Source organism: Antennarius striatus, chromosome 13 (genome assembly GCF_040054535.1).
Source record: "Antennarius striatus isolate MH-2024 chromosome 13, ASM4005453v1, whole genome shotgun sequence".
In the NCBI taxonomy this organism is placed as follows: Eukaryota; Metazoa; Chordata; class Actinopteri; order Lophiiformes; family Antennariidae; genus Antennarius; species Antennarius striatus.
In genome coordinates this window covers 6,314,909-6,339,535 of record NC_090788.1, presented here as the reverse complement: position 1 = coordinate 6,339,535, position 24,627 = coordinate 6,314,909, and the positions used below count along the sequence as shown (strand labels likewise).

The 24,627-nt window shown below is 41.2% G+C and overlaps 4 protein-coding genes across 5 annotated transcripts in view; 3 read left to right on the top strand and 1 right to left on the bottom strand.

Moving 5' to 3' along the window:
- Window positions 1-455: 455 nt before the first annotated feature.
- On the top strand, window positions 456-15,889 carry esrra (estrogen-related receptor alpha). Of its 2 annotated transcripts, XM_068330641.1 has the most exons (8): window positions 456-710; window positions 2,432-2,531; window positions 8,684-9,067; window positions 9,182-9,298; window positions 9,417-9,530; window positions 11,163-11,330; window positions 11,697-11,966; window positions 12,767-15,889. In XM_068330641.1, exons 3-8 carry the CDS (start codon window positions 8,689-8,691, stop codon window positions 13,018-13,020), a joined length of 1,302 nt encoding a protein of 433 aa, XP_068186742.1. In that variant the 5' UTR covers window positions 456-710; window positions 2,432-2,531; window positions 8,684-8,688; the 3' UTR covers window positions 13,021-15,889. The 2 variants fall into 2 exon arrangements, with proteins under 2 accessions (XP_068186742.1, XP_068186743.1); XM_068330642.1 differs by lacking the exons at window positions 456-710; window positions 2,432-2,531 and adding an exon at window positions 5,320-5,475.
- Window positions 15,890-16,854: 965 nt separating this feature from the next.
- Window positions 16,855-19,733, top strand: prdx5 (peroxiredoxin 5). Its single transcript, XM_068331372.1, has 6 exons — window positions 16,855-17,056; window positions 18,547-18,681; window positions 18,772-18,903; window positions 19,105-19,143; window positions 19,226-19,290; window positions 19,383-19,733. Exons 1-6 carry the CDS (start codon window positions 16,961-16,963, stop codon window positions 19,486-19,488), a joined length of 573 nt encoding a protein of 190 aa, XP_068187473.1. The 5' UTR covers window positions 16,855-16,960; the 3' UTR covers window positions 19,489-19,733.
- A 522-nt stretch (window positions 19,734-20,255) lies between these two features.
- banf1 (BAF nuclear assembly factor 1) lies at window positions 20,256-22,234 on the top strand. The gene is made up of 3 exons (XM_068331096.1): window positions 20,256-20,331; window positions 21,023-21,187; window positions 21,286-22,234. The coding sequence occupies exons 2-3, from the start codon at window positions 21,062-21,064 to the stop codon at window positions 21,430-21,432; spliced, it is 273 nt and encodes a 90-aa protein (XP_068187197.1). The 5' UTR covers window positions 20,256-20,331; window positions 21,023-21,061; the 3' UTR covers window positions 21,433-22,234.
- Window positions 22,235-22,378: 144 nt separating this feature from the next.
- The window catches only part of si:dkey-175m17.7 (uncharacterized), a 28,768-nt gene continuing 26,519 nt past the window's right edge, over window positions 22,379-24,627 (bottom strand). The window contains exon 7 of the mRNA XM_068331679.1: window positions 22,379-24,153. Within this exon, the coding sequence (XP_068187780.1) occupies window positions 24,025-24,153 (129 nt within the window). The 3' untranslated portion in view covers window positions 22,379-24,024. The remainder of the gene's footprint in view (window positions 24,154-24,627) is intronic.

Below are 24,627 nucleotides of genomic sequence, written 5' to 3'. Positions count from 1 at the left end.
TAGACTAGGTCATATTTTCTTCATGAGCTGCAAACCCTCGTTATAATGCTGATGACGCGGGTGGAGGGTGCGTGCCTACGTAACGGAGAAAGCGGACGCAAATTGGTCAGAGGGAGGAGGAAAACTACGGCATAGAGTTTACGTCACTGAGTCGCGTAAAGCTAGCGACAAAATTCTAGGCGGAAACCGGAAGTCTGAAGAACACTGCGTTGCAATGTCACGTTAAAATGAAACAAGGTGTTGTGGGTTTTTTTTTTTCGTGTTAATATTATTATGTATACGATTCAAGAGAATGTCCTCATACAATCAAATAATGTAGTGAAGCTTTTGTTGTGTTGGACATCGATGTAACTTACGATGCCAGCTGACCCCAGGAAGGATAAAATTCTAGTCGATGAGTCTTATTCTGAAACTCCTCAAACCGGATATCGTGAGTTCCTTCTTGAAACCTTGACGCTGATGTCCAACTACAACCTCGGTGGTAGCAGTTGAAGACGAGAATTTATCACACCAGCGTACGGAACCGAACCGGACGAATAAGTCGGTGTGTTGCCGGTTGTTTTTAAATCATCGTTTTCATCGTAACTCGTTGACGAGATGTGAGAAACCCCCGGTGAGACGTGGACAGCGCCGTGAAACCGGTTCGATCGCCAGGAGGACTTGGATGACTTCAGAGGAAAACGCGTCCCTTTGATGTTTCTACATTTCCCGTAAGTACCGGTGTTGCCCCTGCAGCAGCCACACAACGGGGGGGCTTTAGGGTCCTTACTGATCCCTTTTTCATCTGATTGTCGATCTGTTTGCAGAGGCGGTAGCTGGATGCACACATCTGATTCGCCTGGTCGCGTTAAGTTCTCCCGGCCACGTTCTTGGTGGGGTGGTGGTGGTGGTGGTAGGGGGTGTAGGGGGCCACCAGCTGCAGGATGAATATTTAGCGGGTCTCTCTCTCTCTTGTGTAATATTTGAGTTCCAAGTTTTCTGTCCGAATCACACGACGCATGCAGATCAACCTTTAACCACTTGACGCGTAAACAGAGCCAGAATATTTCGTGTTTCGTGCTCTTTAACAGCCGAATAAATGCCGTAATAAATAAGACTGCACCGTCATTTTATTGCAGAAGAATATAAAGCCATGTGTGATTGTGATGCATCGGGTGTCGTCCTTCTTCACAGCAGAGTCCTGCATCGGCATGTATGAAAACACCGCGTTTCCCCAGCTGTGTACACTTTTATTGCCGTGCTGCGTGTTTAACCCCCCCCCCTGCCTGCCTTATCCTTTTTTTTTTTGACTTAACACACTGAACTGTGGAAGACCCACAGCCTGCTGGACCGGGATTGAGGTCACTGATCTTAAAGCGTAATCCACTAGGGCAATTAACCTTTCACCGGTCCGAGATCAGTCGGCAAGGTCACCCGTGGGTGCTGTTCTCCCTGCCTCCACAGCGTGCCGCATTTAAAAGCCTCAAACTGAGTTTTATGGACAGGGTGATGCATCGCCGGTGGTCAAAGACTGCCAACAAAAGTACGATAAGAAAGCTGTCAGAGCAGTAAAGACCCGAAAAAAGAAGAAGTGATTTATTTGCGGTGTCTATGTAGAGTGTATCCAAAAATAACCTTTATTGTAAAATTAAGTGCCTTTCAGTAACAAAAAAAAATATTGTTCAATTGTCTGTTTTGATTGAAGTCTAAACTTTATTTTTTAAGTTTTTAAGTCAAGTCTTTTTATTTATTTATTTATTTAATTTTTTATAGAACTGTCACGCTTAAAGAAAGTTCTGATCACTTCCACAAAAGTAGAATAAAACATCATAGCTTGGGTCCAAATTTGACACTAAGTTCAATGTTTGGAAGGGAAACAAACATTTATTTTCTCTTATGTTGTTGTTTAATGTTGTTTGCTTTCGTACAAATCCTGGCACGAATTACTAAAATTATGTTGGTGTAATGCTTCCTTTATTTATGTTTGTAAAATTGGTCTGTCTAATTATTTCACTTCCTCAATAATTAGATTACCAAACTTTGGCTCATGATGTTGCATGAGTGAGCGACAAGGTGTTGGCTGTACTTGATCTGTCCTTCAAGCATTCCTGTGACTGTGACCTTTGGAGTGTGTCACGCAGCCAAGGGGGGGAGGGTTTAGAAACTGAGAGAGATACAGTGAAATATGTATTTAGAGAAAGAGAAGTCAGGCCTTTTAATTGATATGTGATTTCCCTCTAGACAGTTGTAAACATCTCCTGATGTAAAGACTGACACTTTTATTCTTTACATCTTTTTTTTTTAAAAACAGAAATCATTATATTAGTCTGCAACACATTCAAGGCTCTGACCTTTTTAATTTCAAATGGCATTTTGGAACAAAGGGGGGGAAAAAAAAAGACATGGCTGTAAATTCTGTGCTGGCACTCAAAAACATTTGCTTACTTTGCAGGTTTGCTGAGAACTGCACACTTCAAGCGAGAATAGCGTTTCATTGAGCGACCGCTGGGAGTCCCAAACATAAAGGCTTTGAACTCCAGCTCAACATACAGGTAATCTGTTTTCACATCACATTTTATGGTGGTGAAATATTAATATTACACTTCCCCTAGGATTAGCCCCTTTTATTTTTGGACTGTAGCCTAATGCTTCATCTGCCGTACAGTCAGTGCAGGACTTTTATGGACTTAAAGGTGGAAATGTTTGTCTTATTCAGAAAGAAACAAGAAAAACTAGGCAGTCAGAGACTGCAACATCCCGCGACACCCCCTGATTTCATCGACCTACTTCTTTTAAGAATCCCTCCTGACTTGATCTTTCTGTAGTTTATGTGTTTATAACATTCTTTGTTACATCATTCAGCTAGAGCTTTGATCATTGGTCTAACTAACTTGTTACAGAAAACCATGAAAGTGCAACCGTTATTAATCCATGTGCACATGTTAATATTAACAGACAATCTTTTAAGTTCTCCCAAGGTAATGGTCATCATATCATTTTTGCTTCTTTGACCTCTGATTATTTTTATTTAAGTTTTTAATGTCCGTCTCCAGAATGTTGCACCCTAAAAGATACAAAAATGGTAAGTTGACATTGACCTAGTATAAAGGTGAAGGTCATCTTCACATTTTTGTGCCTCTGGATTCCTGAAAATGTTGCTTTTTGTTTAGTGATTAGATCTCATCAGGTTTCCGAGATGTGTACCTAAAAGGGTATAAAAGTGAAAATCTGACCTTGACCTAGTTTTTCAAGGTTGTGATCTAATATTCATCCCCTTGCCTCCCTGAATACAACACCTATGTGTCTTATCCGGTTCCTGAGATATGTGCAAAAGAATGTACAATTGACCTTAACCTAGTTTTCGCAAGGTCATCTATTTTTTTTCCATCTTTACATCCTGTGAATTGGTGATGTAATTGTCAGTGTTTGTGTGTTCGTCTGTCCGTCTGTTTCTCCACCAAATATCTTCACAACCTTTGCAGATAGAAAGATGAAACAAATGAATGAGATGAAAATGAGATGATGACCTTGATCTTGAGAAAACAAGGTCAATGTCAAATTTCAACTTTTGTACTCATCACGGATTTTTGGAAGGCAGTCACGTGATACTGGAAGTCCGCTATGTTCCGTGAGTCTCGGACTTCCGTGAAACACAAAAGTGCTTTCAACAGTCTGTCAGAGTGTGGGAAAAGGTGATACAGATTGAAGGTGGTTTAATATCAGTATTAGGAGGGTTTATAAATGTTTAAATTACTGTGAATAATAAGATAAATAGTTCGTTGCTCTATTGCGGAATTCGTTAATCGCGTGTGGTTCCTGGAACGCATTAACCGCGAGGAACGACGGCGCACTGAATACCTTTTTAGGTACACATCTCTGAAACCTGATGACATATAATCACAAAACAAAAGGAACATTTTCAGGAAGCCAGAGGCACAAAAATGTGTAGGTCAGGGTAAAATGTTGCGTCACAGGATGCTGCAGTCTCTGACTGCCTTGTTGTCAGTGTTTGTGTGTCCGTCCGTCTGTTCGTCCACCAAATATCTTCACAACCGCTGTTGATGGAAAGATGAAACAAAAATGCACATTAACTGGGCGGCAAAGGGGGAAGAAATTGAGATGATGACCTTGACCTTGAGAAAACTAGTAGGTCACGGTCAAATTTCCACTTTTGTACGCTCAGGAACCGGATAAGATAGAACGACAAGATATTTTCTATCCTGAGATATTGTTGCACATATCTTAGGAAGATAAGATACAAAGACGAAACAAAAGCCGTTATATTCAGAGAGGCAAGGCGATGGAAATTATATCACAACCGTAACCATGACAAACTAGGTCAAGGTCACATTTTCCCTTTTATACCATATTAGGTACACACCTCTGAAACCTCATGACAAATAGAATGCATCAGTTACATTTTGGATCATGGGTCTTCTATTAAATGACCCTGACCTATGAAAGTAAGTCAGGGTAAAATTTTGACTTCAGGGGTGTCACAGGATGTTGCAGTCTCTGACTGCCTAGTTCTATCTGTAATAGTTTTGAAGATATTTGGTGGACGGCCGAACACACAAAACACTGACAATTACAATACATCACCGCTTCACGGGATGTAACTACATTAAAGGGGGGTTAGAAAGAAACAAAAAGAGTAGAGAAATGATTTTTAAGGCTTCCAAAACATTTTGAGTGCCTCATAATATCTGCATCTCCTTTGGCTTCTTGGAAGGGTGGGCCGTGAATATGATTTCTCTGCCAACTGGGGATAAACAAGAGACAGTAAATGCATCCGGGGTGGGAGAAAAGGGATTGCTGTTGCATAAATCATGGCGAGTGTGTTCAAGTCCTGCGTGAGCGGAAAGGAACAAACCAGGTACGAGTGTGTGAGCAGCTCGGTAATAACGTCAGTCGGAGCTTCTTGCAGGGATGTCGAACACAGCCTGTCAAAGAAGAAAAAGCAGAGTCAGTCAATTCACGGCCAAATAATCTGAGGAACAAATAAACATGAAATGAATGCATTCATGCATTCTGATTTCTAATCTGTGCAGAATCAGGTGGAATGAGTTGAGACTTTTGATTCGTGACTATACACTAACTTTGCCAGTCTGCATATTATTATACACTAATGTGGGTTTTACAGTCAAAACCAGTCATGATCCCCCATAATATAAAAGCAGGTTTCCCTTCTCATCTTTAGGGAACGACAAACCAGAGTTATATAATATATATGCAAACTATTTTTTTTCATAACCCAGCCTGCAGTGCTGGTTGAACTGGTGTTCTAGCTGCATGCAGCGCTCGTTCACCAGTAGTCCTCTCCCTGCTGCCGGAGCCGGTCGGGCTGAAGCCTCTAGCCCGGCCCATCAGGACGCAGCGCCGACGCGACAGCCAGCAGGCGGCTGACAGACACGTTTAGCCGTCCGTCTGATCAAACCTGTGCCATGAAGCCACACCGATCAGAGACTTAACGTGCGAAACTAGTCACTGTTTCAGGTAAGATGCTGCTAGTCCGAGTTAGAGGGACAAAAATAATCCTCGCTCCCCGGAAAGGAGCGAGCTGGTCAGCTGGGATTAGCGTTAGCCGCCGCTAGCTCAGTTAGCTCCGGTTAGCCTAACTACAGTGTTGGTGTATTAGCTCATGCTAACTCCTTCAGAAACACTCTGTTTCGTTTGGTTTTGAGTCAACACGACACGTGTGAACTCACTGAAACAAAAACAGGGCTTGGTTGCGTTTACGATATGTTTTATCCACCACAATCCAGACATTATTAGCCATATATTTTAAAAACATTCTAAGCGACACCGATGCTGAAGGCTGATGTGGAAGTGGCCAGCGGTGCACATGGGGAAGAGATGCCCATGTGTTTGAACACTGAATCACACCGTTTGATCATCAGTAGCCTTGATTGTTCCTGATCCATTCACAGATTGCAAACTTGGCGCAAGTGAGCTAAACTTTAATCAGGATCGGGTTACTGTGACCCCTTTGCTGCTTGCCAAACAGTTCTACAATCAAATCCAGAGGGGGCAAACTCCAGAGAGAGAGGCAGCAGCAGCAGATTATCTGCTGGAACAGGAACTGTGATAAAGGGGCTCTTGGTTTGCACTGAGATCTGGAGCAAACAGTAATATTCCCCCAGTCAGACCAACAATGTCATGTAGAAAGTCTTTCACCTGGGCCTTCCTATTGTGTGTGTAAAACAAATGCGGTCTGGGATGATTGTGTTTTGGAAGCGAACACCCAGGGAGTGACTGCCTTCATCAAAATGTCTCTGCCATGACTGCCAAACCTGTTTCCATGTCTGATACGAGCACTTCGGATGACCTTTAAATATCATTCAATTTGTGCACTGACTGAAAGACGGAGACTGAAATATGTAACAAGTAATATAGAAAATGGTGCCCTGTTAGTATGTGTAAAAGTACAGAAACCCCCCCCCCCTGTTTTTGTAGAAATTTTCACTCTGGGATGTGGTGCATAACTGGAATTATCAGCTGCAGTCTGCTCATTTCTCGTGTCTGTAAATGAGTAATATGTACTGTAACATCCTGTACTGCATGTTCATAGTCCTGGAAACAAACAGAATCCACCACAGGTCAAGACTTTCTTATTGATTACGTGGCCTAAAACACTTTTTGGCAGTCAGTGATAGTGACATGCCTGTGCTAAATTATATGTAGCTGCTCGTTTCAAGTGTGTGTAGAACGTGTAATGTTGTCATTGTGGGTTTGGTGTGAGATTGGAGCAGTGAATGGATCATAAGAAAAGCTTTTGAAATGTTGCAACACTTTGTAAATATACTGAGTTCATCTGGATTAGCAGCACAACCGATAAATGAGGGGAAAGCAGCTGGTAATGGCAGCAGATTGCTGGTGTGGATGAAAATCACAAATGACTTTCAGGTTTTGGGTTGAAGCTGCAGAGATGTTGTGTCATCCTTTTTGTTTTCTTGTTCTTTTAATTTTAGTGGATTATACGTTACTTTCCAAGGAGTTACTATTTTCAGACAGTATATGAAACATCAACCACTTCTTTGTTGAACTGTACAGAATACATCTGGGTCATTTTTCAGGGGCTAAATTGAGGGAATCTTTCACTCGTGGAAAAGATTTAATGGCTTATCAACATAATTTTTCACAAAAATGTTAACCCGTTAGTTTAAATGACTTGAATTCAAGAAATGTCCTGGGAGGGATGCTGATCTGCTCATTTCATTCATTATAAGTCTAAGACAGTGCTCTGCTTTTAGTTTAACCATTTCATTAATGGCGGGGGCGGTTTGTGATTGACAGTAAGCGATCTGGCTGCTGGGATTAGAAGCTGCATGAAGGTCATGACTGTACACTTAAGAAATTAAATCTTTTAACTGTCATAATGCCTTTTGTCATAAGGAGGAGTTTGAGCAGCGATTTGAATCCATGCAATTTAATCACGGCTTTCCTTGATATACCTTCTGAACTCTGTTGCGCTTTGAGCTTCATGTTTTCAGCAAAGTTAGCGTCAAAACTGAGGAAATGTTGTGACCAAAAATGAAAGATGTATTTAATTACCTGTTATATTTAATGGTTCCTTTCGGTACTGATGGTATCTCATTTAAAAATTCTCACCTATTCGGTATTAACAATTAATTTCCTGAGACTTCTGTGTGCGGCGTGAAGATTTAATCTCATTGCACGAATAAATGTGTCATGTTTGCCTCTTGAGATGAGGTGAGAAGCGCCGACAGCCTCTGGTAGATGAGCAGGTTGCTGCAGTGCTTTTACCGCCGTACTTTAGCATGACTTATGTGTCTGAACAGGAGGGGGGGTGGGGGGTGCGGTCACTGTTCACGAGCGTCACGACCTTCATTCAGTCACCTTGGCTATTTTAATGTCTGTTAATGTCACAGACAAGACTTCACACAGCGGAGGAGGAGGAGGAGGAGGAGGAGGAGAGACCGGTGGAGAACAATGTGGATTTATTTTAGGTGCTGGACGTCGTGTTTTGTTTTTTTTGTGTGAATCTGACGTTTTTGTGAGGTTTTGAAGGAAAAAAGCAGGACTGAGCAGCAGCTTTGTGATGTTTGGGTTTCAAATCTGGGTGATTTACACAATCCGTGCAGGAAGGACAGAGTTTTCTGGAAGAATAGACGCTTTCAGTTTCATCTAGGTTAGTTGGGTTAGAAGTGATTTTGGATTCCTGTCTAAATGCATGAGTACTTTTATGTTTTAAACTGCAGTAAAGTGACATTAATATTCCTTGTCTTTGGTCTCAGAATGTAGAGCATGCATTCATTTTGCTTTCAGGCAGCCTCTTTCCTTTTGATTCCTGTGTTTTCACTCAAACTGTCCCACATGGATACTGTAAAAGCAAAGGTGCAGACGGTAATGACCAGAAATGGTTTGGTGTAAACATTTGGAGAGAGATTCAGGAGATGGAAGCTTCCTCTTGTTGTAATGACTCTAATTTCCATTTGACTCAGAAGATGTCGTAAAACAAAACAACGCTGCACACCAAAAGAACTGCAGCGTTTGTGAAAATGCCAATCGGTGTTTGGATGCCTGCTCATAATTTGGATTGTGCCGCATGCTGGCTGAGTCAGATTGTGGTCTCCTATCACCAGGTGGCATGCTGGTAGTTTAAGTGACGGTGTCAGGTGAAAGGTCACGTGCCTCCGCTCATTTTGACCTTTCTTTGTTGTTTATTTTTTCCCCCCTCCAGACACCATGTCTTCCAGGGAGTGTCAGACAAATGTCTACATAAAGGCAGAACCGAGCAGTCCGGAGGGAGGTGGGGGAGGTCGGACCAGTCCTGGGGGGGCCTCCTCAGACTCGTCTCAAAGCGGAGGTGGAGGAACCAGAGGAGACGGAGCAAAGCGTTACTCTCCGCCGCTTTACACGCCAGCGCTGCGCTGTCACTTCAAAGATGAGGCCGGCGACGGCGCCGAGGAGGGTCCCGCCGGAAACGGAGCGGGGCGATGCAAGTACGCCCTGAGCACGCTGCCCAAGAGGCTGTGTTTGGTGTGCGGGGACGTGGCCTCAGGTTACCACTACGGAGTGGCTTCATGTGAGGCCTGCAAAGCGTTCTTCAAGAGGACCATCCAAGGTGTGTGTGTTGCACCTCCGTCACCTTTTGTGATGCATAATTTTTATGTTTGGAGTGAGTAAATCAGGTGAAAACCAAATAATTTTTTTGCGTCTTTGCATCGTTTCATCAAAGGTAACATTGAGTACAGTTGTCCAGCGTCAAACGATTGTGAGATCACAAAGAGGCGCAGGAAGGCTTGTCAGGCGTGCCGCTTCACCAAGTGCCTCAAAGTAGGCATGCTGAAAGAGGGTGAGTGTTCTTACGAGTCGTTTTTGATTTAAAATTACCGTACATGCAAAATGTATTTTTGTTAATACTGTCATTTAAAAATAACGAATGTAAACCCTTGTTTTTGTTCATAATGCAGGAGTTCGCCTGGACAGAGTCAGAGGTGGGAGGCAGAAGTACAAAAGACGCCCAGAAGTGGAGAATGCGACATATCAGAGCACCCCTCTGCCTCTGATGAAGGAGAGTGAGAAAGGTGGATTTATATTCTCGTCCTCTTGCTGGTTTTTCTTTGTGTAACAGGTCAGAAGATGTGTGATTTCTCCCCCCACAGAGGCAGGATAGCCCTCCAGATACTGCCTCTAAAACAAGTCGCAGTTAAAGCGTTTGGGTGTTTGTCCGTCCGTCCGTTAGTCCACCAAATATCTTAGCAAACGTTGCAGATAAGAAAGATGGAACATAAAGTACATTACTTGGATGGCAAAGGGGATGAAAATGAGATGATGACCTTGAGAAAACTGGGTCAAATTTCAACTTTTGTACACTCATGAACCAGATTAATTTAATTTAAATTTTTTCATTTAATATACTTTAGTAATCCCCGAGGGGAAATTAAGAGCACACTCTAGTTAGTCCAATCCAATCACATGCATATGTGAGTGTACAGGCCCTGAACAAACACACACACACACACACACACACACACACACAGGGGGCCTGTACGCATGCAGAGGAGGTAGAGTGGCGGGCAGCTCCTTTGTGGTGCTCCCCAAATGAGCAACTTGTAAGGGGGACGGCGCCTTGCTCAAGGGTCACCTCGGCAGTGCTCCGAAGGTGAGCTGACGCCTCCCACTGTCAGCTCACCTCCGGGTGTTTTTTTCTGAATCTCTGAACATTGGACGACCTGCTCTACCGCTGAGCCACTGACGCCCCAAGATAGAGAGACGAGGGAGAAGGCCAAGACCGTAGATCAAAGTTACTTTGACCTACCCTGAAAGGTTAAAGCTAGAAACTTATCAGGTACTATTTTCAGGGTATCCTACCCTGGAAGTAGGTCAGGGTAAGTCGAGGGGTGTTGCAGTCTCTGACTGCCTTGTTTAATCTTCGTTTGACGTGGACATAGACAACAAACCAGAAAGACTTTTTTTTTTTTGTCTGTTTTATTCTTTTTCTCCACGAGGCGTCATAACTTTTGAATCGGCATCATCTTAATCACGTATTGGTGATTTTTGCTTTTCTTTCTCTGTCTAGTGAATCCACTAACATGACAGGGTGAACGGTGGGGTGACACCAACGGTCGGCTGTGAAAACCCGTGATTTTTATCATCTTTTTAAAAACTCATTCATACATATCCATGCAGCGAAGAGGAGTCTTGTTCGGTCAAGGCGACGCGTCCCTCGGCTGTTAATCGATTGTGGCCAGTGTGTAGCCTGATGAAAATAAAGTAAACACAAGCAGATCTAGTTTTGTTCTTTGTTAAGCGCCTTCCTGCACCCTCCAGCTTCAGAGGTCGTGAGTTCAGCTGATCTAGAGGGAAACCCTCTCCTCCGCTGTCCATTCCTAGAGATCACAAGTAACGCTCAGAACACCTCAAATCCGCTGGAACTGTCTAGGAAACGGCGCCCTCCACAGTCAGCTCGGTGCAAGTTCTTACCCTCAGGAGTGAAACGCCTCAGCTGATCCTATTCGCACAAATTTAGATGGCTTACATTCTCGCTGCTCATTAGCATAAATTTGAGGATTTCAACAGCTTTAAAGCAAAAATGCTCCAGTCTCGAAAGTTGTCTAAACAAAAGCTTCCATCAGTCAGAGTAGAACGTTTCTGCGTTGATTTAGGTATGGATTTATTTGCACGACATGTTAACCGGTTCTGCGTTATCTACGTAGGTTCCTCCAACATCATCGTGTCCCACCTGCTGGTGGCGGAGCCAGAAAAGTTGTTCGCCATGCCTGACCCCCTGCAGCCCGACACGGCCCAGCGCACGCTCACCACCCTCTGCGACCTCGCTGATCGGGAGCTGGTCGTCATCATCGGCTGGGCCAAACACATTCCTGGTAAGAGATGCAAGGGGGAGTAAAGTATGGGAGCACCCCCGGTGATGGCATGCAGCCGTGGATCAGATGCAGTGATCTGGCCTCAGTGACCTGCAGTCGGGCCGTGACTTGTGTGTTTCACAGCACTAGAACACATTGTGTTCCATACATCCCAGCTGTTACAAGAATCGAATGCTACATTAAAATGTTTAGGTAAAAATGGAATGGAACTTGTCATCCTACACCTCCTAGACCCTCCTGACTGAGTTCAGCTGAAACGATGAAGTAAAATAACTTTTACAAACTGTATTTGACTGCTGTAAAGATATGAAACTGATTGCCAGTTCTCTTTTGCATTTAATTATTCCCCTCTGTGTCTCGTTCCAGGCTTCCTCTCGCTGTCCCTAGCAGACCAGATGTCTGTGCTGCAGTCGGTCTGGCTGGAGGTGCTGGTGCTGGGCGTAGCGTACCGCTCGCTCGGCTGCGAGGACGAGGTGGTGTTCGCCGAGGATTTCGTCCTCGACGAGGAAATGTCACGTGTTGCTGGACTGACGGAGCTAAATGCAGCAATTAGTCAACTCGCTCGCCGTTTCCGTGCACTTAACGTGGACCGGGAGGAATTCGTCATGCTAAAAGCCATCGCACTTACTAACTCAGGTACTTGTGTAGATGATTTATGCCCTCATATAGGTGGGACTCGCTGTTTTGGATGTCAAACATTAATGTTTTTTTTTTTTGTGCCACTCAACAAATGTGGTGTACTTCATGTGGTCTGAGTACATAAATTCTACCATAATTAGATCACACTAAAACGTGCTCTCTCGTGGTGTTAGTGAACCTTCTCTAATGGAGTTGCCCCATCTGCCCTGAATTTAAGAGCTCCTCTAACTTTAAAGGAAAATACACTTTTTTTTAAATGCATAATATTAAATTTATTGCCAGCTTTATGGAAAAATCAAAGCAAATTTTAGTGTGCATTTTATATACTTTACATGTTAAACCTAATGAAATGGTCTGTAGTGAATTTTAATCACTTCTACCATTGTTGCATTTATGATGTCCATTTTTTTAAGAGCTGTCGACTCGACTATCATCATTCTGGAGGTTGTTTTTATTTTATTAACATGAAACCCTTTAAACCAGCTAACATTAGCCTGATGCTACTGCATTGCAGAGCTACCATCACAGAAACTGCTCTAGTAGTCACACAGCAGCGTGTTTATCAGTCGTAATGATAAACACCTTAATTTAACTTAAGATTACTATCAACAGCAGATCATGTGGCCTGTCGTGCTTACACCACAAGTCTACTGTTTGTTTTGCCAACAACACCTGACATTAGTGTGTTTTTGTGGAGAGTTACAGCTCAGGCTTTCTATCTGTAGCAGAAGGTGGGAAATTATTAACACCCTTCACCGTGTCTTAACCTGCATTCCCTGCTTTTTTTTTTGTGCCAGACTCTGTTTACATTGAAGACATGGAGGCTGTGCAGAAGCTGCGAGACCTCCTCCACCAAGCCCTACTGGAGCTGGAATGTCAGCGGCGCCCGGACGACCCCCAACGGGCAGGACGCCTCCTCTTAACACTGCCGCTGCTCAGACAAACTGCAGGACGCGCTCTTAACACCTTTTACAGCATCAAAACCCGCGGTGGTGTCCCCATGCACAAATTATTCCTGGAGATGCTGGAAGCCATGATGGACTCTCCTTAGAGCCTGAAAGCAGGAGTTAACACAGGATGAGGAGGAAGCAAGAGGCAGAAAACGAGAAGCCACAGAGACAACAAAAAAAAAAAAACCCCCAAAAGAATAAATGAGTGGTTTGTGAGAAATGAACTATTTCAAGAGACAATAAACACAAGGAATAAACTTGTATTGGTGTCCATAAATGGGGATTGGTAATTCACAGTAAGATGTGAGTAAAGGGCCCAGAGTGAAAACAAAAATGCTAGAAAAACTCAGTTTCAACTATTTTAATGGTGTTCCATCACAGCATCCACCTGCAGTCGCTAAACCACTGAAGAACAGTTAATGTCCTACAAGAGACTGCAGCCTGGTGGCTTTGGAACCGTTTAGAAACGATGCGAACTCGACTCATGAAAGCCATATCGACACATCCAGAGACAGGCTTGAGGGTCCAGCTTAGAGTCAGAGAGACGCGCACATGGAGTACTTTTCTTTACTGTAGTTTAGTATGCCGTTGTAGGCAAACCCATAGGAATTACTTGCAATATGTTTAAAGCAATATGACTCAAATACTGTCTGTCAAGTGAACGTATAGATAAGAGCGTGAGACATCTGACTTTCTGTGTATATCAGTAGTTCTCCACTCTCAGGACTCCAGGTGTTGATTTTTTTTTTTTTTTTAATATTAGATTGTAGTAACCAATTGGGTTTGGTTGCCAGATGCGTTCATGAAGCCACCAGCACTTTTGGGGTCAAATACTGGAGTTGGGAGCCACTGGTATATGTAAGAGTTGCGGGATTCTTTATCAAAGGTGTGTAATTCATTTATAGTTCAGGAGAAGTGCATATAAAAATGATGTTGTCATGAAATGCTCTTTTTAGAAGGTATTCAGTGTTTTATGTAAAGTCCTATTGGCATAAGAATATGGCTTCTGTAAAGGCAAGCGTGTTGCATTCCTGTGCAGTCTAAACCAATGAGCTTCACTGAGATCAGGGAAAAACACAACTCTTTGACATTAAAGCCCATGTGGCAGTGCTTAGAAAAGAAATGCATACGCCTCATCTGCTTTTTTATATTCTCTTCAGCTAGATCTGACCACTATTTTTGATTTCCAGAAATAATGGTTTGACCTATTTGACCTGTTTTGACTTAGGAGCTAACGTGTCTAACATTGACCTATATGAGTGATAGGTGTGTGATGAGATGTCACTGCAATTTTCTGCAGTAATGATGAAAGTTGCATAAAAGAGCATGTATACCAACGCGAGATCCAACAACTGTGTTTGTCGGTTTGTCAAGCGTTACGTCTTCAGTGGCCATAAAGGGCTCAGGACAACAAGAAATGCAACATCTGTCTTTCTGGTTTCGCCATATGACAACATCCTGAAGGTCCTACTCACCGTTCCAACAGATTTATATGCTTAGAATTAAAAATAATCGCCGTAGGAAGCTTCAGTCGCAAGGCTACCGTGTCTGATGTCAAAATCAGAAGAGTAAATATAATGTATAGCGGCCAGATGGCCTTTAATCTTTTAGCCATGTACAGTTCCATTTAAATAAAAACAAACATGCAATTTATGATTTAAAGCCAGCAAATGTGATGCAAAGTCCCCCATTACAATTATATTTGTGCAGCTGACAGTGTTCTGAGATGTGTAAATACTTGAAATTGCTTTTTTCATACATCCTTTCTAGGATTTGAGGGTATTTTATTTACATTGCGACCGTCCTTGTGGGTTTGGTATTTCCATTCAGGATAACATGGATGCTTTTTTTAAAAGTGGTGTATTTTCTGAAGCTGATTGTCATTAACTTGGCTTTATAGGTTTTGTAGCACGGTGAGACGACGGTGGGTTCCCTCAGGAGGCAAAACGAGGAAGACGGCCATTTGTGAAGATAAATGTTCATGGCTGATCTTTTAAATTGTCCTTTTAAATATTGGGTTTATATGTCCGAACACCTGAGGTCTTTTCTCCCCCCTTTTTTTTTTTGTTTTCTTTACATTACGATGTATAAAGATGGTTGATTTGTGCTTTCCAAAAATGCCCCATGATGCAAAGCGTCTGCCACTAAGCGGGCTGCCCTGTGGTTGTCATGGTTTCACAGGTAAATCGATGCAGCTCCGCAACACTGCAGGTCACTTACAGTAGTCAAACAACACAACTCAACAAGCAGGGACTGATGTCTGATACACCTGTTAAATTTTTACACATTTCTCTTAAAGGTTTTTGGTCTCTGATTTTTTTTTTTTTTTGGGAGGGGGGGTTTAAAAATAAAAAAATGAAGCAAAAAAAAAAAAAAAAGTTGCCTGGGCTGAATACAAGCTAACCTGCTCATGTACACATATGTTGATGTTATTGTTGTTGTTTTTTTTATGAGCTAACAAACATGTTTTATGTTTGGCAAGTTAGGGTGAAGGCGAGGTCATTTGCAGTGTCACTATTCAAATTATACAGCTATTTGTAGTTTTAATATGTGTGCATTAATATAAATAAGCAATACAGTAATTTACCAAACCTCATACACTTCCTTGTATAGTCAGTGTACATTTAACATTGCCAGTAATAAAGAAAAATAGCAACTAAAGGTTATATTATTTAGTTCAAATCAATGTTTGTATTTTGAAAGACTATTTAAATGATTAAATTCTATTTTTTACTCAATTTACTGTTGTTTGTTGACACTGCTTTATTTTTGTGTGTGATATTGGCTGTGTATTTCTGTGTGTAGGCTTTTGTTGGTTTCATTTAGATGCAATAGTTTGATGTCCTTGTCTAACCATGTCCACATAAAAATCACTGTGAAAAAAGTGAGATCTTCCACTGTCTGACACAGCAGGGAGTGGATAATGTAGGTGCTTTGTGTTGTGTAATAAATGGACACACCATCACCATACACCATTGGTCTCATCTCTCCCTGTGTATGTAGTTGTGTGTGTCTCTGTGTGTGTGGTGTGTGTGTTACAACTTCGAAGCTCGGATGTGTTCCAGATCTCCCTCTGAAACCAAGCCCAGGTGGGTTTGAAGCCACCGACATGCTTCCGTTTGTTTGGTCTGTATTCTCTTCCATCTTCAGTCTTCCTCTTCCAGATCTTACAAATGATCAATAGGTCTCGAAGTTCTACTTCAAGCCCCCTCCTCCATCTACGATGAGATGGCTCAGGCCAGCTCTGAAAAGTTTCCTCACAACTTTCAGAACCTCAAAATGTCCCCAAAAATGAGATCTAATAATCAGGATATAGACGGTACTTATTTGTTTTGGTCTGCTATGTACTGTAGTTGCCCTTTGGCTGCCCTGATTTCTCCCCAACCATCAGTCCTGGATGTAGGACAATAGAAACTAGGATGATGGACACCCTGCTGACCAAACTGCAGAGGGCCAAGGGAAGCCTGTTGCTGTGTGTCCAGTGTTTTCAGCCACCACCAGGCCGGGCATGAGCCATCACAGCACTGCACAAGCTACCAGTCCTTAGAGACCTGAATAATTCAGTCAAAACGCTCAATAATTCAGAGTTAAAGGCTTTAAGATCCTGAGCTGAACCTGGGGAGGGACAATTCCTCAGGTGGGGACCGGGGGTCCGTTTAATGCTAACACGTGTAGCCATAAAGCCTGGACAATTTAACGGATATATAACAATCTCCAATTGAATTACAATCTCACATTCTCAGGCTGAGAGTCAAGCTCCTGCGTGTGCTAAAAAAATCACTGTAAACACTTCCGCTTTCGTATTCTTTCAAAATAAGAGCATGCTGCTTCTCATTAAACACCGACACCGTTTATCAGGATAATGCGGAGTAAATAGTTATTTTGAGAGCGCAAAATCTGTCGAATGGATTGTAAAATCTCACTGCGTGATTAGAGTATGTTGATTTGCAAAAAGTTAATAATGGCGACATTTCCAGATTCGAAAATAGGAAGCGGAACACAGCGAATGCTGCTAGGCTAGCAGCTAAACAGTGTGCTACGATGTTCTGCGTAACAGCCCCCCTGGTTAGGAGCATCCGTGCCGCCCGCTGTGTTCGCCTCCTGCACGCTTCTCCAGTCGCTAAAATGCCCATTCAGGTCAGTATTGTTGGTTTCGCATCTGCTAACGTTAGCTAATGCTATTGCGAAGCCGCTAATGCGGTCGTGGGATTTGGTCTTGGTTATAAAGTCACACCGTTACATCATTCACGGTTCTGTCGCTAGCTAGCTAGCTAAGTCGTGGAGAAACAGGTCGCCATGACAGCTGTCAACTATATTATTAGAATGTGTTGTTTTCTGTCGCTAATGCTGCACCATCACCTCCACCTCCACCTGCGCACTTAGCTCTGATGTGTCTGAAAATAACCCGAGAAATACTTCGCTGTCGTCTTGCCCTTGAATAACGCTGACTAAGGTATTCTGGCACAGATTTTAAAAACCGTGTCTTTATCAAACTTTTGTCACCCATTGTTATTTATAACATTATTGAGAATGAGGTCCGAAGGTTACGTGCACAAATAAATTATTTGCAGCTTGTGAACTTGGTGTGTTTCAGACGTCCTTGCAAGCTAAACTTGCTTTATGGTATGTTTAAGGGCGTTGCATGGTTTAATTGTAGCGCGTTTGTCTTATCATTTATTTAAAAGCATTTTCCTCAGTGTGGTATCTGCGTCACTGGTGTGTGACATAATTCAGACATTCAGCCATTTTCCCAGGACCCATCTGTATGGGATTTGTCTCCCTCGAGTGGCCAAAAGAGGGAATTGCGCCTCTTATTAGTTAAACGTCGCTGGTTCAATTCGTTCACTTGAACCAGCGTCTAATCAAGAGGCCTGACTGGAAACTTGATTTGTTTTAATAAAAAACAAGAAACCAATAAATTACAGAATTTTCTGCACTATAAGGCATACTTTCAATGAATGGCATATTATAAACCTTTTCATATATAAAGTGCACTGGATTATAAAGCACATCAGATTATAATTTGTATCTGGTTATGAGGTGCACATTAAATGAATGGCCTATTTTAAAACTGTTTTCATATATAAAATGCACTGGATTATTAGGCGCACTGTTCGTTTTTGAGAAAATTAAAGGCTTTTAGGTGTGCCTTATAGTGCGGGAAATAACGTAATTTATAAAAACAAGTTTTTTTTACAAGAACAAAAGCAGAAAATGATTGTACATCAAATGATCCATTCAAGTAATTTTATTTTAGGCTTACAGTAGTGAATTGATTCACTACTGTAAGTAAATTCATTCCCACCCACTTATAAAATTGATTCACAGTGTCTGTACTTTTGTCAGTAAAAATATCTTGTTTTGTGGTTCCAACTTTTAAAACACAGAAGTCTGTTGCTTTTCATTGCCAAAGTTAAACATCATTGCTTCAGGGACAAAATAATGAATTGGAAGACATCATTCCTGTTCTGTCCATAAAGAGTTGCCTGGCAGAATTAAACTAATTATGGATGCATATATGTAGATTGACTGTGGGATGTCTAGGTTTTCTGAGACTGTTTTCACATACAGAATCAACAGATTGTACAGTAGTTTGTGTTTTACATTATATTCTCAATTCCCAACAGGTTGGTGAACATCTCCCTGTGGTTGAAGTCCATGAGGGTGAACCCGATAAAAAGGTGTCTATGGATCAGCTGTTCAAGGGGAAGAAGGGAGTCCTCTTCGCTGTACCTGGGGCTTTTACCCCTGGTTGCTCCAAGGTTGAGTCCATGCTCTCCGCTGTGTTTGCAGTGACTTGTCCACAATCACTTTGACACAGGCTGACTTTGTGTTTGTCTCTTTGCTTTCAGACTCACCTCCCTGGTTTTGTGCAGGAGGCTGAGGCCTTGAGGAATAAAGGTATACAGGAGGTTGCTTGCATTTCTGTCAATGATGCCTTTGTCATGGCAGCCTGGGGGAAGGAGCAGGGAGCAGATGGAAAGGTATGGGTACCATTAAGACAGTGAGTGATTTATGTGACAATCTGCATCATGTCAAATAGTGAGATAAAGTCTGATTATGTGACATCTCTTCTCAGGATATACTAATAATAATTTTAATGTTCCTGTTTTACATCTACTTTTGGTGAATCAACAATATTTCAGATATTAAAGTAATTGATCTTCCCTCTACTGTCTCTACAGGTTCGAATGCTGGCTGATCCCACTGGAGCTTTTACTAAGGTAAAACTCAATGTCTGTGGGATACTTTTAATGTCTTTATTGTGACTGTATTCTCAGCTGTGTTTTTCTTTATGCTTCATAGGCCGTTGACCTGTTACTTGACAGTGATAAGATTGTGCAGGTACTTGGGAACAAGCGATCCAAGAGGTAATTATCTTTTCTGTTTTTTTCCCTCCTTCGGTGACAGATTGATGCCATGGTTATTAACCAGTGTGTAATATTTTCGTCTTGTGTTTTAGATACTCTATGCTGGTGGATAACGGAGTTGTGAAAAAGCTCAATGTGGAGCCTGATGGCACTGGACTAACTTGCAGCCTGGCTTCCAGTATTCTGTCTGATCTGTAGGTTAATTTAAACCCTTCTACACCAAACTGCAACCAAGGACCTTTTGAAGTTGCACTAAGTCCAGCACCAACTTAGTCAAGCTTCCTCCTTTTGTCATGTGAATTCAAATCCACATGGATGCTAATGTGAAAGAGTTGGAGGATAATTAATGCGCACAAATATGGCATGAGGTGCAGTCAAAAGTAACAGGTATTACCATCTTTATGCTGGTGCATATGAGTAAATAAAGTTGAAACTGAAACCAATGATGACTTTTCTCATTTATTTCTTATAGTACAGTATTTTATTATGCCAGTAACACAAACCATTCATATGAGACATTTTACTGGTAATCATTTTCATTATGAAATGAAAATGGGTCAGAGCTCATTGTATGCCAGAATTATATTTATAAAGGGACTGAAGGGCCTTAAGTTATTTTAGCCCAATAAACCAGGTTTATTTTTGTTTTTTTTATTACCACAGCAATTTGTCATGCATTCACCTGAATGTTCCTGTGCTGCAAGACCCTTGACTAGGATTTGGAAACAAACACTTAACTTTGCACATCGTTGCTTGCATAAGATCTTTATAAAATGCAGAGCTTCTTAAATTGGACATTGAAGGTTAGAAGTTTGTAATTTATAATAAAAAAGATAAGCTGAAGTCATTGCCTTTGCACCCAAACGGGTGGACTGAGCATCCTGTAAGTCATAAATTAGGGAAAAAAAATCTCCACTCTGAACTTCGTGACGTAAGGCGCAAAACGGCTGGCGCAGTGCATTGTGGTCGCCGGCGTTTGAATAGAAACTACAAGACTCCTGTGAACCACGTTCGCGTTCAGTTCGGATTTAGCATTAAAAGGTAACATCAGGCAACATGTCGCAGCCAGTTTGAACGTATCGTTAGCATGAGCTGATTTTAATTGTTCACATTCAGCAGCTTTGAAATATTTAAGCTACGGAAATGTAGCATCAATGTTAAGGCGCCTGAACCCTGAGCTAACGGTTCTGGTGTTACACTCTAGCTTCGAAGGGCTAAAAGCTTCATTGGCGATACTGTGAGCATTACAGTACTGTCACGGATCACTGATGCTAGCCGGAGTACCTCATGATCACGACAAAATGCGACTCGTTTGGAAAGGAATGGCAACTTATCCACAGTTAACACCGTGCGACAGCTATTAGCATGGAAGCTATTAACCGCGCGATTCAGCGCTACCTCATTTTCTATTTATAAGAAAGAGGTGCTCATCTGGGCTCATAACTTAATAACTTAATTTAAAGTCTTGTGAAGTGTCGGTTTCCCTGCGATTAAAAAAACTTTAAAAAAAACAAAAACTGAATCAGTTCTAACTGCTGGCGTTAAGTTAATGCTCCTTTTTCCATATTACTGAGTCTTAACTTGTTTAATGTAAAGCTGTCCGTGTGCATTAAACCCAGGAGAGTTTACCTGAATCCATACAGGTGGACTTGTTATTCAATTGTATTCTGTTCGTAGCTAATTTAGAAAATAAGTGGATAAATGAGTATCTAATGATCACTTTGTGTTACAGATAAGAAGCTGCTGATCTGTGACCTTCTACAGAGCCACCATGTCATCGACATCCCAGAAACATAAAGATTTCGTGGCAGAGCCCATGGGTGAGAAGCCTGTGTTTGCTCTGGCTGGTATTGGAGAGGTCCTTGGCAAAAGGCTGGAGGAGAAAGGCTTTGACAAGGTGATTAGATTCTGTCACTCTTTTATTGTGATACAGGCTCATACATACGTCTTTGGTATCAGAGTACACCATATAAATGTAAATCTGCTCCTCCACAGGCGTACGTAGTCCTTGGACAGTTTCTAGTGTTGAAGAAAGATGAGGAACTTTTCCGGGACTGGCTGAAAGAGACGTGTTCAGCAAACACCAAACAACAAGTTGATTGCTACGGCTGTCTAAAAGAATGGTGTGACGCTTTCTTGTAATGTCTTCAGTCGTCGTTTTCTACTTCGGGAGTCCAAACTGTATATTAGCTTTTCATTGATCATAATTCTGTTCACCCACACAATATATGTGATTGAAGTATAATTGATGCTGTTAGCATAACTGGTTTTAAATGAAAGTAAAACTCATTTGTTTATTTTGAATAATAGAGAAGAATTCATCCATTCTAATGTTCTTGGAGTTGTAGACAGTTCATACTTATTCTCAAAATTCTGGTTATGGATTGTTAAACTGGGTTGATTATCTGTAATGTCTGGGACCCAGACATTCTGGTCTGATCAAATGAGTGTTTAGTTTTCCTATCGTCACTGGATTACTGTACTTTCAATGAGTGAATTTTATCCATTGTTTGTCATACACTGAGGGTTTATCTCTTAATCTGCACAAGACAATTTCAGTTAAGCTCACATTGTACCATGTCTAATGTGATCACTTGCCACGTTCGTCCAGACTAATATTTATACTCAATTTCAAGTAATGGGCCTCTCTCCATATCCATCTGTTTTTATTACCAGTAAAACGTTGATGGTAGCACTAATTTCACAAATTGCACGTTGTCATAATTACAGAAATTTGCTATAGTTTTGTGGAAGAAAAAATGTTCAAATAATACCATGAGTAGGTGGATAATATGAAGTGTCTTGTAGAAGATGAACACATTTATGTGACTGAAGCCAAATCCCAAATCTGTTCTAGTTGTCATTGAGAAGTATTCTGATTTTATATTGCAGAAACTTTAAATGTTTGACATTTTAACCTGAAGATGTAAATAAAGAGGCTACTGCAACAAACTTCAGTGCTTTTGAACCTTCAGTCTACGGCCGGATCCAATACATGTACTTTTGGCTCGTGACCCACTCATCTACTAGGATAACAAAATCAAATATTGGGTGCAGGTAATGATAATGAATTGTTTTGTTTTTTTATTTGCGACTAATAACCTTAACATCAATTACTGACACCCATCTCTCAGCACTTTCATATTAGTTTAAACATGTTTTATCAGATGAGTTATAATTTCTAATGCATGTTCGTTCTGTCACCTAATCTTGTCTTTAAATTCTAGATTCCTGTTATTGTAGAATCACAAATGAGACAAACCCTTTGGTAACACTCGGTTTTATTTCAGTGCCTGATATTCCATGGTTACTTTTTTTTGCCAACGCATCAATGGTGACATTTGCAACATACAGAAAACGCATCAGCTGATTTCCAGTCCAGAGCAGAGGAGGTCTTCCCAAAAATATGTTGTGAGTTGCCATGGAGTTAAATGTGATGAGATCTTGTTAGAGGGAACTCAAAACTGGAGCAGGACGTAATTAAACAACCCGAAATTACCCCACCTGTACTGTAAAAGTGAAGGGATCAATGGACCAAGTCATAAAGAAGAGTTCAAACAAAGTTTTAAGTGTTTCTTGATTCAATTTTTTAAAAAGGCCCCCTCTGCTTTAGAGAACCCATCCGACTTGTTTGGTAAAAATGAAGAACACCTATCTTTAAAAGTAAATTAGAACTGCTGCATTTATTTTTTGCCCTAAAGAAATATAAAATGTTTCACTTGACACATAATAACCGATTAGCTGATTTTGCTTTAATGGCTTACTATATTGAATGTTTGTAACCCCTGGAATGTTATTTTCTGGGTTTATGTGCTATTCAACTATAAAATCTTGATTTGACAGTGATCAGATGTTGCTTAAGTTTCACAGTAGCACCTTTACACACACACACACACACACACATGAACACACACCTCCACATCCACACCACAACAACGGAATAAAAATTAACGAAGACCTTAATAAAAATGTAAATAAATGTATGTCATTATAATCCACTCAAACGGCTCTTGCTTGATGGAAGTAACTGCCAAACCAGGGAACACCTAAGTGATTGAATATAAAATACGAGCAGGGGTCATTTAGCCGAGATCTAAAAGATAATGAAGAAAATAAAGAACCCTATCTGTAAGTAAAGCATGAATGTTAAGATGATATCCACAAGCACCCAGCAAATGGAAACTCAATTAATACCTGAAAAAAAAGTCCCTTTTCAGTTGCCCGATATTGTGTCTGTGGACAATTTATAAGAATCGATGAGCCTGACCCGATCAGAGCAGCATCTGTAGCACCATCATGATCCACAGGGATAATGTGGAAATGTGTCCTTCCAATGCAAAGTTAGCAAATGCTGCAGAATCCACACAAATCTGTTATTGTGACTGGTGAAGCCTATTAAGACACTCGATGCACAGACTATTTGGCAGTTACCTGTGAATATAGTATATGGGTATGAAATGTCTGTTCTGATGATAGCTGATTTTTATTTTTTATTTTGACAAACTGAGTAATTATTGATTGTTTAGTTTGAGTTTGAAATCTCTTGAGACAGACATGAGAATTTAACTAATTTTAGTTGGAGATATTTTCATTATGTACTGTACATCGGCAGCTTTTATGCAAGGTTACTATTGTACATTTATGTCTTATTTAGATTGGAAGTACATGTACACACTGTACATACATGTACATACTGTACAGTTGTACTTTAATCACAACGATCCCTGATTGGTCTCAAAGCAGAGCACAGAAGAATTTCTTCTCCCTGAAAGGGTTCTCTGAGGTGGGCACAGGGGTGATCAGGGGGTCGTCACAGGAGTGTGCGTCACAGTACGCCATCAGGTCGGCGGCTGCCTTTGATACCTGCAGATGAGGATGCACAGATTTAGGGTGGCTCACAGGAACATTAAACTACATTATCATCAGCCATTATTAAGACAAGTGAAAAGTAAAAGATTAACCTTTGATTTGAAAAAGCTATCAATCTCAGATTAGAGGTTATGTTGCATTTAGAGGTTGTAAGAAATTAGGACTCTCCTCTGGAAACATTTGATGTATTTGAAATATTCTCCGTCTTTGTGAGGATTATCACATATTTTTACATACAAGAAACTCTCACTTTTGTTGTTTTTGTATTCTGAAGTGTAACAAGTAGTCTTTTCTGTTAGTTTACACACTATAAATTCATACAGCACATCAAAACAGTGACATACACAGTTTGATCCTGATGAAGACCTTTGGCGTACGAATAAATGATATAGATTATTGGCTACCTGTCTGTAATTAATTATAGCTCATAAATACATAAGACAAGGCCATGGCAGAGGTGATTACAAT